This window comes from Canis lupus, chromosome 6 (assembly GCF_003254725.2).
Source record: "Canis lupus dingo isolate Sandy chromosome 6, ASM325472v2, whole genome shotgun sequence".
In the NCBI taxonomy this organism is placed as follows: domain Eukaryota; kingdom Metazoa; phylum Chordata; class Mammalia; order Carnivora; family Canidae; genus Canis; species Canis lupus.
The window spans coordinates 48,882,559-48,899,000 of NC_064248.1; the positions used below are offsets into that span (position 1 = coordinate 48,882,559).

Below are 16,442 nucleotides of genomic sequence, written 5' to 3' on the forward strand. Positions count from 1 at the left end.
GGCCCAGCTTCACCTACAGGTAAATTATGTATACTTTGTTAAGGTGCTGGAATATCTGTTCCTCCATATAATAAGTGCTAATATTTATAGAATGTTTACTATGCACTATAATGAGTGTTTCACATGTAGAACAGGATTATTACTCTGTAATTACTGTTCACATTTTACAGGCACAGAGAAACTTGCCCAAGGTCCTACAGATGATAGAGCCAAAATATGAGCCAAGACAGTCCTGAGTTGAGAATCACCACTCTTCACATTTATACCATACAGTGTCTCTGTATACTCAGGGGTAGAAAATAGCTTCACAAAATAATGATTTCAGAGAATGTCTACAGAGAAGATAGGATTCAAGCAGAATGATCCAGCTTGAATCCTCCTATCACAAAGTTCCATTGGTCTGCTCTTCATGACCTCCTCCAGGTCCTTAGTTCATGTTTTTACCTGAGCAACTTGCTATGCAACCTCAACCACCTTTAATGACTTTTCTGCAATAAAGTAAGGTGTAAATAAATTCATGCCTTTTATTGCCTTCTAAGATCTCAGAACCACTTTCTCTTCAGTGACTTCCTTTCTGTTTCATTTCTGCCTCTTTCTTTCTTAAACAAATTGATTTTTAAAAATTGTTGATGTTCTCATACCTACGTATACAATCTGGTCTCAATAACTAAATTATTATATAGTGGGAAAAAAGATTGGAAAAATATTTTCCTTATTGAATGTATACTTTCTTTTATCAGTAATCACACAAAAAAGTATTTTATAAATGGCACACATGGATGTTGCTAAGTGTGAATTTGGGGCACCTGTATGCCTCAGTCAGTTAAGCATCCGACTCTTGGTTTCAGCTCAGGTCCTATGGTCTCCTGGGTCTTGAGATAGAGCTCCAGTTCTGATTCGCACTCTGTGGGGAGTCACCTTGAAGATTCTCTCCCTCTCTCTCTCAAATAAACAAGTAATTTAAAAAAAATCTGGAATTTGTCCATTCTTTTAAAAAAAAGATTTTATTTATTTATTCATGAGAGACACAGATTGAGAGGCAAAGACACAGGCACAGGGAGAAGCAGGCTCCATGCAAGAAACCCAATGTGGGACTCGATCCCAGGACTCCAGGATCACACCCTAAGCCAAAGATGATGCTCAACCACTGAGCCACCCAGGCGTCCCCCTGCCTTTTTTTTTTTTTTTTTAAAGATTTGGAATTTATCTATTATTACATTGAAAGCTATTGTTTTCAAATTACCAAACAGGGAGTAGTATTTATATGTTCTGTATTACTCAAAAGTAAATTAAACTAGAGACCGCGAATCCAGGAGTTTCATTTTGAATTTCTTTAGTCACTTTCTGTGAATAAATTAGATCTTTTATGCCAGTTTGGTGTAATACATCTGTAGTGCCTTATATATATAGGTATAAGCTATGGTCTTTGTTCTCAAGTGGTTCATGATTCAACTGTGTTATACTCAGGAAAACTGAATAATGGAAGATTTAAATAACAGTTCATGACAACAGTGGAAAGAAGAAACTGAAATTACATTGCTGGGAAGAACTTAGATGATCTTATTTAAGCCAGTGCTCTTGTTTTCATGAATTAAATAGTAGAAGCTGTCTCAAATATTAAATAATTACTAGTGATTAATTCCAGTTGAAATACATAGAAGATCACTTCAGGTCATTGTGGTCAGAGAACACTATGGAATAGATGGAATTTGAGCTATGTCTTAAAGTAATGCATCCCAATCTTTTTGTTTTGCTTCTTTTTTTTCATGGTCTAGATAAAAAATGGTAATATTTATACAGCTCTGTAGGATAAATAGAGGAAGTTGCTGTGGTTCAAAGGGGGCTGACTCTGGGGCTTTAGCTATCCTACAGAAAGCAGAGGAGACCACTAAGCTCTGCCTGTCTGTGCTTCATTTGTTTTTTTTTTTTTTAAGTAAGCTCCATGCCCCTGTGGGGCTTGAACTCACAAGCCCACGACCCTGAGATCAAGAGTTGCATGTTCTACCAATTGAGCCAGCCAGGCACCCCTATGCCTCATCTGTAATACATGTGAAGTTTTGCAGTCAACCAAGGTTCTGTAATGTTGGGCAATCACTTTGTGTTATTTTTCTTATCTCTAAAATGGATAAAAATAGGGACTATCTCATGGATTGTGATGAAAATTAAATGAATTTATGTGCATAAGTTCTTAGAACTGTGCCTGACCCCAGAGTGACCTAATGTAAATGTATTATAAATATTGTTATTGTAGATAAGACTTGATAAAGCAAAGAGAAAGAGACAGTTACTATAGATAAGATTTGGTAAAGGAAAGAGAAAGAGTATTACGAGTAAACACATGGAGGAGACAAGCACAATAATTTGCCATACTTGTTCTTAGGCATCACTAAAATAACTTGTTTTCTCCCAGTATATCTGTTTCCCTCTGTTTTCTCCCAGTATATCTTTCCCTCCCTTTTTCTTCCTAATCCACTTCATCAGTCTACTTCTTTGTCTTCCTATCCAACTCCTGAGGATTGGGATTGGAGGGACAGACTTCCCACTAAGAAAGATGAGGCAATCATCTGTGACCTTTATTAACTTTCCATTTGTCCTTCCCCTAAATCTGAATCTGTCTTCTCCCCAGTTTTAGAAAGTGACTTGTGAAATGAGAGTCTCAGCCTGTTGAAGACTAACTCTAATCTAGATGTGTTTTTTTCCAAATCTCTCTCCCCATTCCTCTGAAACCTTATTCCCATCAATTATTCTTTCTTCATTATGTTTGATCTGTATTAACATCCTTCTCCCCTCAACCTGAAACTACAGTCATATCTTGTGCATTCTGAAAACTCTTAAACATCTTAAACGCCCCTTTAAACATCTTTTCTCCATAGTTGTTTCTGTTTATCCAAAGTGTTTAGAAAAAGAATTGTACTTTTATTGTCCCCACTTCACTCATGGCTCAGACTCCTGCAAGCTCACTTCCATTCCTCTGAAATATTTGTTGAACAGTTGTTCAGTAACTAAGAATACCAGAGGATAGTTTTCAACTCTTACCTGTTTTACTTCTAACATAGTTGATCACTCCTTGAACCTGACTTTCATGACATGACTCTTGGTTTTATTTGTACTTTTCCATTCTTTTAAGTCCCTTTTGTAAGCCCTTGTTTCTCTGTTCCTTCTTTAAATGTTAGTGTGTTTTAGGGTTTGTTTTTTTTTGTTTTTTTTTTAGTTTTTTTTTTTTTTCTTGTTTATGTATCCTACTTCTAGCTTCCACTTTTCTATTTTTTACCAGGTAATACATTAAATGGCATAAAATTAAAGATATTAAATGGTATGTACATTGAAAGATTCCTATCCTGGCCCCCCTTCCTGAGGCAATTATTAGTAATTTCTTATGTGTCCTTCCAGAAGTATCCAAAAGTAACCAATTTTGAATCTTTACCCTATCTGCCTTACAAAACCTGCCAACTTAAAGCAGGAATGAATTTTGAGTTTTGCCTTCGTTTTCATGAATGGAGAAGATTAGGATTGATACTGTACAAAACCTGGCTTATCAGTCATTGGATAATATATAATATAAATGTAAAATTATTTTTTAAATAATACTGCTTTTTTTCCCCCTTCCATGACTTACTAGGTTCCATGCTCCTATAGCACTTATTAATGTGGTAGATAATTCCCCACTAAACATTATAAGTGACACGATAGGTGCCACATTTGTCTCTTTCATCATTGTTTCCCAACATCAAGCATAGCGTTTGGTGTGGAGGTTGTGCACAAGAAATATCCCTCGAGTGAGTAAATGAATAAATAATGAAGTGGGTAAATTAAGAATATTGTAATACCAGTTTTGCTCTTTCTTCCCTTTTTTTAAACTTTTTTTCTTTTTTTCCCAAGAGGATCAGCCGTTTGATTATACTGGAGTGTTTGGGTGTGTGCACAATGTGCATAGGTGGATACTTTTTTTTTTAAATAAACATTGTGTTTCGATTAGATAATGAAATGATTCTTAGGATAAATGATAAATAGTGTGGTACATGATAGAAGTCTTGAGGAGAGTGGAGTTTTGTGTTCATTTATAAAATATTGAATAGGATTTAGGAATACTGCTAGCATTAAGCTAGTAGCATGTGACTTTTTGATTGTAAGAAATGTTAGTTCAGAAAGAAATACCGTTTCCTTTAGTTTTCCATGATCATGTGTGTGTCTTCTTAGACACGTGAATTTTTTTTTTTTAATTTTTATTTATTTTTGATAGTCACACAGCGAGAGAGAGAGAAAGGCAGAGACACAGGCAGAGGGAGAAGCAGGCTCCCCGCACCGGGAGCCCGACGTGGGATTCGATCCCGGGTCTCCAGGATCATGCCCTAGGCCAAAGGCAGGCGCCAAACCGCTGCGCCACCCAGAGATCCCCTAGACACGTGAATATAAATGTTCTACCACTAATAAGTTTTCTGGGTTCATGAAATTAAAGTAAGTTACATACAAATCAATGATTAAGAAAAAAATACATGGTAAAAGTGAAAATAAAGAGAACATTTTTTGTCTGTAAAAACATGGTCATTGGGAACTTCTGGAGCATTTTCTTTGAGAAGATATAGAGAAAAGGGGAAGGGATCTTTTTTCACATTTTCAGATTCTAGTTAAGTATTAGGCAATAATTATGAGAGTTGAAACTAGAGCCTTTATCTTCAAATGTTTAATCATTTATTTACTCTTTTGCTTGAAAGATACTGAGTATAGCAATCCTTGTAATGTTTACATCTGATATAATCCTTATAACTCAAACTTCTCAGCATGTAAGAAATAGTATTTGTCTATGTGTTATTTTCATTATATTTGAATTACATATTACTCCACAGGAAATCAGTTAATAAGATTCATGACCTTGGATCCCTGGGTGGCACAGCGGTTTAGCGCCTGCCTTTGACCCAGGGCGCGATCCTGGAGACCCAGGATTGAATCCCACGTCGGGCTCCCGGTGCATGGAGCCTGCTTCTCCCTCTGCCTGTGTCTCTGCCTCTCTCTCTCTCTCTGTGTGACTATCATAAATAAATAAAAATTAAAAAAAAAGATTCATGACCTTGCATAATAGTTTGTAACCACTACCACATGACTATTAGCACTCTGGTTCACTCTGTACTTACCTGATGCCACTGCAGTTACGGTCAGCCTCCTGGATTTATTCTCTGGAGTTGAACTTCAGGGGGTTGGTTCACAAAGCAGTTTGTATGGAGACTTCCTATATAATTAGAATTTTTTTTCTTTCCTCTGCAACTCTGCCTTTTTAGCAGGAACTAGGAAATAAAGCTTTAAATTAATCTTTCCTGCAATTACAGGAATGTTTGCTGGTTCTGTAGATAAGTAAATCTTAATTTTCTATTATTTCTCATTGAAGTTACCTTTTATTTTAGCCAGATACCTGTATGTTTTCCTGTGGAAAATTTAATAAAACCCAAATTACCATATATGTTCATAATTATTATTTGAGATGTTCTGTATTACTGTTTCTGAAATAAATTTCATGCATGTTCTCTGTTCCACCATGCATGGCTCGCTAGACTCAAATTTAGAGGTAAATTTAAAATGCAGAAAGCGTCAGATGTTAGGAGGTCTACCTCCTCTTGGGATATTACGACAGCCTCAAAGACAGAGTTTAATTGCAACATGATAGAGAGTGCTAGCCCACTGAGGAGTCCTAGTCAGTGATCTGTGTTTGGATGATTGCCAAGATTTGCACCAGCCCCAAAGATTGGTGTGTGTGTGTGTGTGTGTGGTGCATGTGTTGAAATGGTCATCTGCTGTCTCATTTTGATATTGGACTTAAATCTGTAGGAAGAGTTTTATGGAAGAAAATTGATTCTTGCTGATAGAGAAGAAGTGGAACAAGAAGCAGATAATATTTTAAAGGATGCCGATATCAGTGATGTTGCATTCCTTGTGGTTGGTGATCCATTTGGGTAAGTCAAAGCAGGTATTTTGAGTTTTAATTTGCTTGCTTTTCAAAAACAAATCAGAATTATTCTGTTATATTTAAGACCTTTTACTTGCCTGGTCCTAAAAAAGTACTGTGTTTACCTAGGCTCTGAAATTTTATAAACTTTCATTATCTTTGAGATTATATGATCTGCTTGATAAGGATGTCATCATGTGTTAACTTACATTGGTTATCAAGCGTCAGTTCTAAAGTTTGTATCATTGCAGCTCCTGTTCTTTTAGAAGGTAACTTAGGATGTCAAATGACTTAACTAGTGTATCATTAAGTGTATTACATTATCAAGAGTCATACCTACCTTTTATTTTGCAGGTAAACCACAAGCATCTTCTGCTTCCTTTGTCCTTGTTTTTTTTTTTTTTTTTTTAACTTAATTTTTTTTTAAATCACCTTATATTTAGCAATATTGTCACTTTACTTGCCCTGAATTTAAAATCTGCCCAGCCTCAGGGCACCTGGGTGGCTCAGTCAGTTAACTATCTGCCTTTGGCTCAGGTCATGATCCCAGGATCTTGGGATCGAGTCCTGCATCAGGGTCCCAGCTCAGCAGAGTCTGCTTATCTTTCCCTTTCTGCCCCTCCTCCTACTCCTTCTGTCTTTTGCTCACTCTCTCAAATAAATAAAATCTTAAAAAAATATTTGTCCCGCCTCAAATTTTAATGTCTTGTATCCATTGGGAGCTCTATTCTTTGCCATTAACGAAAAGATGTGTTTCTGCTTGTCTAGTTAAGAATCATCAATCACAGGGCAGCCCTGGTGGCTCAGTGGTTTAGCTCCGCCTTCGCTTGGGGTGTGATTCTAGAGACCCAGAATCGAGTCCCAGGTCAGGCTCTCTGCATGGAGCCTGCTTCTCCCCCTGCCTGCGTCTCTGCCTCTCTCTCTCTCTCATGAATAAATAAATAAAATCTTAAAAAAAAAAATCATCAATCACTAATGTCAAGCCAAATAGAGGAGTTCTTTGTTTCCAACTTGTGACCTAAGATTTATGTCACAGATTAAGGAACATAAGGACAATTAAATCACTATGAACTCACCACCAAGAATGTTTTTCAAAAGAATGGAGTTATATGTGCATGTGTCTGTCAAAAAACAGTAATGTGGTGTGCCAGAGATTATGTTTCATTATTTATACCTGGTTGCAAATGATATTGTGTAATCACACATCTAAAAATATCCAAATTGTTTTAGCCTCTGACATTGTTTTTTGTAAAAGTACGTCTTCCTTCAAATTAGCAGTACCTATATATAGTTTTTAAGCCACAAAATAGTAAAATAAAGGGAATGAAAAATCCTATATCTAAAATGTCTTAGAACTCTTATAGGATTTTCTCATTGTACTGGGTTCCCGCCAAAATCCCATATTTTTTATAGTGACACCTTCTGAATTCACCAGATTTCCTTACCTGATGAAATCACAATTCTTAGAGTTACCTAGAAGAGTACTGTTAGAGTTACTTCTGACTCTCAGGCATCCAGTCACTGACAAAGTCCAATAAACCACTGCTACTCAACTGAGGTTTACAGGCTGGTGCCAGCCTACAAACTTACTAGTTCATGATGAGAACTACAGAAATTGAGAGTAAACATTTAGAAACTTGATAGCATTTTTTAAAAGTAATTTTGTCTCTCCTGAGTCTCATAATAAAAATTTGGAACTTATATTTTGTATTATGTTATATTTTATTTTTCTAAATCATTAATTTTGATTACAAAACTGTTGTTCCATGACAATTTAGAACTTAAAAGTATTGGCCTTTCACTAGTTTGAGAAGCACTGCTTTTGACTTTTTTTTTTAACCAAGTTTTTTAGGTTGTTTTATTCCCTAGTTTATTTAATATAAAGCCTTTATTATTTAATACCAAGCCTTTTGCTTGGTCCAGATACAGACTCTTAATTCATTACCTATGTTGTGGTCACATTTATATTTGTGAAACCACAACTTAGTGGCTCAGTCTAATGAGCTTCTGCCTTTGGCTCAGGTCATGATCCCAAGGTCCTGGGATCAAATCCTGCATCAGGCTCCTGGTGGCTCTGCCTCTTTGCCTCCGCCCCCGCCCCCCCCGCCGTCTCTCATGAATAAATAAAATCTTTAAAAAACAAACAAACTACAATTTGAAAACCTTATTTGAGCTCAAAATGAGAGCTACTAGCTCCATCCGTTGGCCAGATATGAAATATAATGTCCAACCTTCCCTTCTACCTATGTTCTGTCCTTTTACTAAAGCCCTCACTTCTGCCAACCAGTTTGTCCCTTCCCCCATCATCTTGCTTGCTCATTCTATACATCTGTTCAAACTCTTTCCTTCATCTATAATACCCTTCGCTATATATCTGATTGTCAGAGGTCCAGCTGTCTCTTGAAGCCTAACTCAAATACCACATTCTCAGTGATGCAGTCCTTTATTATTCTGATCAGAAGTTATATCTCTTCCTAACTACTGACTTGTCATTCACGTGTTCTTGTATATTACTATTGTTTTTGATAAATGTATACACCTACTCTTTAGGTTTGTAGGCTGCCCTTCATACATTTTATCTCCCTAGCCTCTTTTGCAAAGTAGTACATATCAAATAAATATTAATGGAAAGAATTTTTAATATTTTGCCTGGGGTCACAAGGTGAGACCAGGCATATCTTGGACTGATGTTTATCCATTCAACAAATATCTTTGGAACACCTGTCTTACAACAGGCACTCCTACATGCTGGATATATGTTACATGATAAGACCTGAGGTTTACAGTTTAGTAGGGGAGGTTAACATCAATCAAAGAGAAAAAAATAAATTTAAAGTTTTAATAGGCCTTATGTAAGGGGGAAACAAGACTAGCAGAAATAGGCTAATTTTTGTGGGTTCATAGGGAAAATCCTCTCTATTGAGGTAATATATAAGCAGGTATCTGAGAAATAAAAGGAACAGCAGAAGGGAAGAACATTGTAAGCAGAGGTGAGCTGCAAGAATGTATTCAAGGACCTGGAAGGGGATGCCTGGGTGGCTTAGTGGTTGAGCATCTGCCTTTGGTTCAGGTGTGATCCTGGGGACCTGGGATCGAGTCCCACATCGGGCTCCCCACAGGGAGCCTGCATCTCCTTCTGCCTATGTCTCTGCCTCTCTCTATATCTCTCATGAATAAATAAATTAAATATTAAAAAAAAAAAAAAAAAAAAACCTGGAAGGCCAGAGTGGAGCATAGTGAGTGGGCAGGGAGAGGGAGTAAGAAGGAGTTAAACAGGTGGGTGGGACCCAGATCATGTAAGGCCTTAGATAGGGTAGAGCTTTTGTTTGAAGTACTCTGGTAAGGGGTAGCCCAGGTGGCTCAGCGGTTTAGTGCCACCTATAACCCCGGGTGTGATCCTGGAGACCCGGATTGAGTCCCACGTCAGGCTTCCTGCATGGAGCCTGCTTCTCCCTCTGCCTGTGTCTCCGCCTCTCTCTCTCTGTGTTTTTCATGAATAAATAAATAAAATCTTAAAAAAAAAAAAAAAAAAGTACTCTGGTAAATATTTGAAGGATTTTAAGCAAGAATCACAATCTGACATTCTTAAATGATCACTCTTAAATGCTCACATAAGTGGATTTTTAGGGAAGCCAGGTGGCTTTGGTAGAGGAGAGAAAAAGACAAAGTGGGAAAAGTTCAGAAGGAAGAATGCCAACATATATGTAGTAGGTGAGGAAAAGGAAAGAAGCAAGTTTTCCAGAATTCCAGCTTTAGCAATTTATCAGTTTTCCATTCTTTTAAGTCCCTTTTGTAAGCCCTTGCCAGTTCTTGAAATGATGAAAACTCCTAGGGAAAATAATTGGGGAAGACAAGAATTGGTTCTGGAAATGTTTTAAATTTGAGATGTCATATAGGCAATGTGATATCTGAAGGGGTTATCCTCAATATGTGGCTTTTGAGGTCATGAGTATGTATGGGGAGAGAGGGAGAGACAAGGTGTTTAAAGCCAGAGAAATGGATGAAATCACTAGGAAGGAACAAGGGGAAGACAGGAAGATCAAGCCTTAGGGAACTTGAATTTTGTGGTCTGTCAACCCTTAGAGGAGGAGAAAAACCAAGAGAATGTGTTGTCACCGAAGCCAAGAAAAGAGAATAGAGAGGAAAGAGTGGTTAACTGATAGACTGCTGAAAGGTTGGGTCGAGGAGGAGGACAGAAGAGTGTAAATTTAAAGCCATAGAGTTTGGAGTTTTTCAGTGGTGGTGTTATGGAGGAGTTGGTGCTTGAGCTGGGTCTGGGTAGAATTCAGTACATGGAAATTGTGGAGGTGGTCTACAGGGGATGGAGGGGGAAGGGAGAATTGCACATAAATAAAAAATAAAAAAATTGAGGCCAACAAAAATGTACCTTGATGCTGTTACTACTCTGCTGAAAAACCTTAATGACTTCATGGCCTAAATCTTTTAACAGTTTATCTGTTTTCTCTGTCACCTACTCTTCTTTTTGACTGTGCCAGAGCCTAGTTGTACTCCTTTGCCAATTCATAAATGTTTTTGCAGTATTCGTCTTCCATGTCTTTGCTTAAAAGACTTTTCTTACCAGTTTGTTTCTTTTATTCCCAATTATATTGAGATTTAATTGACATACAGCAGTGTGTAATTTTTGATATACAGCAAGATGACTTATCTGTATTGTAAAATAATTACCTCAGTAAGTTAACATCTATCATACAAAAAAAAGAAAATATTTTTTTTCTTGTGATGAGCAATCTTAGGATCTACTTACTCTGAAATATACCATACAGCACTGCTGACTCTAGTCCTCCACAGTTTCTATTCAATAAAATAGATTCTTTAAGACCCAGCTACCTCTTCCATGAATATGAATATTCCATTATTTTATTCAGGAATGAGTGCCTGGCTTCCTCTCCTCCCCTCCCCTCCCCTCCCCTCCCCTCCCCTCCCCTCCCCTCTCCTCTCCTCTCCTCTCCTCTCCTCTCCTCTCCTCTCCCCTCCCCTCCCCCATCTCCTCTCCCCTCCCCTCCCCTCCCCTATTAATTTACTCTATATCATTAATTAATTGTGTATAATCCTAGATTCAGATTTGTGTAATAATTATTGTACTATAGTTATTTTTCATTTATTCACTGGATTACTATTGAAATATAATCAAGAGGGATCCCTGGGTGGCGCAGCGGTTTGGTGCCTGCCTTTGGCCCAGGGCGTGATCCTGGAGACCCTGGATCGAATCCCACATCGGGCTCCCGGTGCATGGAGCCTGCTTCTCCCTCTGCCTGTGTCTCTGCCTCTCTCTCTCTCTGTGACTATCATAAATTTAAAAAAAAAAAAAAAAAAACACAAAAATATTAAAAAAAAAGAAATATAATCAAGAGATACAGTAGTTGGAGACAAGAAAGATGGTAGTAGGGAATATGTACATTTTAATTGGGTCTTGAATTACGATTTGTATGCATTAAATGGATACACCTGGAAGGGAATATGGAATGCAGCAAAGTACTGAAATTCTTCCTTATATACAACAACCACCACAAGTTATTTTTTAATTTCAAGCCCCTTTCGACTTATTTGAAATAAAACTTGAAAAAGAAAATTACTTAAATTTTTTATTCTAGTATCTTTTAAATTATAGTAAAGTTTATTATAATATTTACCACTAGCCATTTTTAAGTGTGCAATTCAGTGGCATTAAGTAGTGTAATCATCATTATCATCCACTTTTAAATTCCTGAAGAAGGTAATTGAAATTAAGTCAGTTCATGTAGTTTTCATCTTTTCCCTTTTGTCCAGGTTATTGATAGGAATGTGGAAGTTAATCACATAAAGAATGTAAATGACCCTAAAAAAAATAGTACATCAATAGATCTGACCCAGTCATGTGAGAGATGACAGTAAGCTTTCTGTCCCCATAAAGAATAGTTGAACAGGGTCATCATTAAACCATTTTTTTTAAGATTTTATTTATTTATTCATGAGAGAGAGAGAAGCAGAGACACAGGCAGAGGGAGAAGCAGGCTCCATGCAGGGAGCCCAACGTGGGACTCGATCCTGGGACTCCAGGATCATGCCCTGAGCCAAAGACAGACAGACACTCAACCACTGAGCCACCCAGGCGGCCCTAAAATCAAGTTTAAAATAAACATATCAAGTCTTTTTTTCTTTCTTTTTTTTTTTAACATACCAAGTCTTATATATTCAAATTGGTCACCTTTATGTTCTTTATTGGCTCCATTGACTAAAACATTCTTGAATCTCTTGAAATTGCTTTCAGAGCAATTCCAAGAAGCAAGCATATTATTAAGCTAAATTTATTATTATTTCTGAGCACATGGCTCTATCGAAAACCATGTATACATACACACACATATATATGTGATTTTGAACAGAGCCACATGCCCTAAAATAGTAATAAATGTCTTTATACACATACTTTTCCAATCACCATAATTGAAGTGTTTTCATGACCCTGGACTAGAAGGAATGCCCAGTATAATGCTTTAAGCCTGTGTTTCAAACCAGTTTTTTTTCTTTTTCGTGAAGCAATATAATTTGGGTAATTGTGATGATAAAATACCAGTTTTTCATAGCAGAAATCTGAGGGGCTTATTTAATCACATTTATGGCAGCTTCACAAAATCAAATCACTTTGCCAGGTCATTAAACCTCCATAGTGCACCAACCACATCTGGTCATTTTAGATGAAGTTGTGATAGAGATATAATTTTAAAGTAGGTTTACTTTCTGCTCATCTATTCAAATAATTCACCAAGTAACTAATTCAGTTTTCCTTAATATTAGTGTTAAGTAGTAAAATTCTGTTAAAGATGATATTAAAAACATTCTTTATAACTGGCATTTATATTGTTTTTTAAAAGCTTACTCTAAATCAAATTAATGATTGTTTTTCATACTAGTTTTTATTTTATGTGTGATTAAAAACAGGCTTCCCTGGTGGGCATTTGTTAATCTGTTTCTGACTGCCTCATGGGGTGAAAGCCCTTGATCTTCCTACTTGGTATGCATTGACCAGTTGACAGGTTCTGCTGGTTTGTATGTACTTTCTCAAACATGCTAATGTTGCTTTCCCCAGCAGGGCCAGGAGTTTTCATCAAGGGGAAAAAAGGCCCTTAATAATGCAGTTCTAAATTGATGTGGGGTTACATTTCACAGTATCCATATTTATATTTACACATATTCTCTCTTCCCAGTCTGTCTAATTATAAGCATTAGATTTGTCTCAAAAAAGAAAAGGCAACAGGATATGCACGCACATACACGTGCTCACATACTAATTACATGTACAGTAACCAGACTGAAAACAGTTATAAATAAAATCACTGTTAGACAGATGTAAAATCCAACTACGGTTATATCAGATAGAACCCTAATATAAAGGCAAAGAATAACAGGCTACAAAAATGTTCTGTACCATCTGCCTTGTTGTATTTCAAAACACAAAAAAAGAAACCTTCAAAAGATAGCAGAAATTGGGATGCCTGTGTGGCTTAGCGGTTGAGGGTCTGCATTCATCTCAGGATGTGATCCCAGGATCCCGGGATCGAGTCCCACATCTGGCTCTTTGTGGGGAGCCTGCTTCTCTCTCTGCCTCTGTCTCTGCTCCTCTCTCTCTCTGTGCCTCTCATGAATAAATAAATAAAATCTTAAAAAAAAAAAAAAGCAGAAGTCAACAAGTAGATCTAATAGTTCCATAATTTAGAACTCAGAGCAGTCATTTTAAGAGTCTAAGAAGGCCCTGAGCCCAAAGTGATAATTGCCGCTCAAGAGTTCAGTTGCTAAGCTTACATTCCACAAATGTCTTTGCAGGTATTAACAGGACAAAAGAGCAAGTCAAACTTCCCTTTCTCTGTAGCTGCCAAGGCTGCTTAAGAGTGTAACAAGTGCAGTTCAGCATTATGAAGGGCATGTGTAGACTTAACACTTTTCTTGTCAGAATGCCCAGAAATTGAGGAAAAGCAGCCCCCGTAACCCTATGATTGACCTGAACTCATGAAATATTATACCTTTATTGTCTTAAAAAGTCAGTGTGGTTACTTTAATCCAACTTGATCTTTCTCACTACAGGGCTACCACACACAGTGATCTTATTTTGAGAGCAACAAAACTGGGAATTTCTTACCGAGTTATTCACAATGCTTCCATAATGAATGCAGTAGGCTGCTGTGGTTTACAGGTAATACTACTAAGAAAATATTTTTTTATGGTAGTTAGCAAAAATGTTTTGGAAAACTACAAATTGCAGGTAGATTTTGTTACATATTGTGAATTTTAAGATATTACTATTTTTAAAAAAGATATTACTATTTTATATAATACATTAGTGGGTATGAAATTTTTTAATATTGAATTTTTTATACTATTTTCCTATAACTTAGATCTTTTTTCTCCTCATTGGAATGGACCACTGAAATTTAGCTACAGAAAGACTTTAGTCTTAAATCCAACTCTGGCATACAAAAACAGGGAAGTTTAATCTAATTAAGTTGGTTAAGTTTTCCTAAAGCCTTCTCACATTCTTCCAGATAACTTACTCTGCATTGCTGAAGCATGTTTTCTATACAGTATTATTTTCTATGCCATCAAGAGCATCGTGATGCAGCATTTATTAAAAGAATCTGCAAAAGAACCAAAAGCCATTCATATTAGGCTTGTAAGCCACCTTTGTAATAATTATTGCTGTATAAAGTTGGTTAATTTTTAACCATCAGTCTTGATTCTGAGGGGTTAAAAGAGTGCTCCATAACTGTTTCCAGGGTTTTCTTCCAGGCTGCCTGATACTCATTTTCCAAGTCTGACATTTGTGTTCTGATGTTTGTATACATATATGATCTATGACAACTATGACTGCTCATAGCCAACAATGGTTTTAAGACCTAATTGCTTGTAAGGACCCCTTCCTATTTCAGATATATCATAATAGGGGGAAAAAATGTGCATATTAGGATCTATGAAATGAAGTATTCCCTAATATGTTATCTTGGAATGCATAATTTAAAATAGATATTTACAACAAGAAGATAGATCATCATTGGACACCAGTGCTGTATCTGTGGCTTTAGAGGTGTCTGTTTTTTCTGTATTAACTGGAAAGAGTATCTCAATTTAATTGATATCCTGATATCCTGGCCAGTCATCTCAGAAATATTGCCTCTGGTTCTGAAGAATCAGAGAAAAGGTATAAATGATTTACCTTTTAGCATTCATCACTCTCTTAGTTATTACATTTAAATTGGCAAAAAATTTTGTTCTTTGTCTTCTAATAAAGTGCATATTTTAAAAAAAAATCTTGCCAAGTAAGTCTGTTTCACACTTTAAACCCCTTCTGAACATTGCTGTGTTGAAGTAAGTAAATGGAGTTTCTTGGTTCTCAGTCCAGTATTCTCTTACATAGACAATGTGTTTTTTAAGAACTGATGGTTGCCAAGAGAAAGGAAAAAAAGAAAGGAATAAATTAATCTTGTGATAGACAGAGATGGGTAATAAATCTTAAGCTAATGGAGTATATATATTTTTATATTGGTTTTGTTTTTATTTCTGTTAGGAAAAGTTAACCTAGCCCCTTTCCATCATTTTTTGGTCTAACTTATCATAACTTATCATTTAAAAGTTTTTGTTTCTTTTTAAGGATAAAATTTTTTAAAAGATCCTTGTCTTCATCACATGTATATCTATCATTCAGACTGGCAAGAGCTAAACTAGGGTGACCCTGTCCTCCTTCTGATCCTCTAGATTGGTAGAGGGGTATAGTGTTATTGTTCTCATGTTTAAAATAGGTGAAGGTATTTGAGAGGAAATTTACTGTGAGAATTGGCAGTCTCCAAATAAGCCCTTAAAATCATATCCACATGGTACATAGATTATTTTTTTTTAATTTAGTTTTCTCTCTTCTATAGGATTTTTCTAGGCAGCCACAAAGCATTGTTTCCCCATCTTGGTTCTATTCTCTAATCTGGGTATGCAAATGACTTACTACTTGTGTGAAAAACAGGAAGTGCCTTTTTAGGTTCTGTCTTACGTGTTTGATGAAATCTCTATGAAAATATGCTTTTTGTACTGCCTAAGTTATTTATATTCCAGGAGAAAGAGGTTATTAGTGATAACTTTTATACAGTTTTCTAAGATAAAAAGCATTAAAAATACAGTCATTATATTCATGACACTTTTAAATTTTAAAACAAATGTATGGATATCCTGCAGAATACATAAACTGTGGCAAAGTCCCCTTCCTTATAATTTTCTCTGCGGTATTTCGATCAGCATTTATGGGAAAAACAATAACCTATACTGGTGGTTCTCAGACTTAGTATTCATCAGAATTACTTATAGGACTTAGAAAAGAGATGGCTGGCCTTCCCCTCAGATTTTCAGATATAGTAGATCCGGGGCAGCAGCCTAAGAATTTACACTGCTAGCAAATTCTCCAGTGATGCTGAAGCTGCTAGTATAGGTGTCCATTTTGAGAACCACCAACCTAACAGATAAAAAATTTCTT

The 16,442-nt window shown here is 36.4% G+C and overlaps 1 protein-coding gene across 2 annotated transcripts in view; it reads left to right on the top strand.

Moving 5' to 3' along the window:
- DPH5 (diphthamide biosynthesis 5) overlaps positions 1-16,442 on the top strand; it is a 36,658-nt gene that overhangs the window by 3,467 nt on the left and 16,749 nt on the right. For both annotated transcript variants that reach the window (XM_049111623.1, XM_049111622.1), the window contains 2 exons: positions 5,818-5,942; positions 14,015-14,123. In XM_049111623.1, the coding sequence (XP_048967580.1) occupies positions 5,818-5,942; positions 14,015-14,123 (234 nt within the window). The remainder of the gene's footprint in view (positions 1-5,817; positions 5,943-14,014; positions 14,124-16,442) is intronic.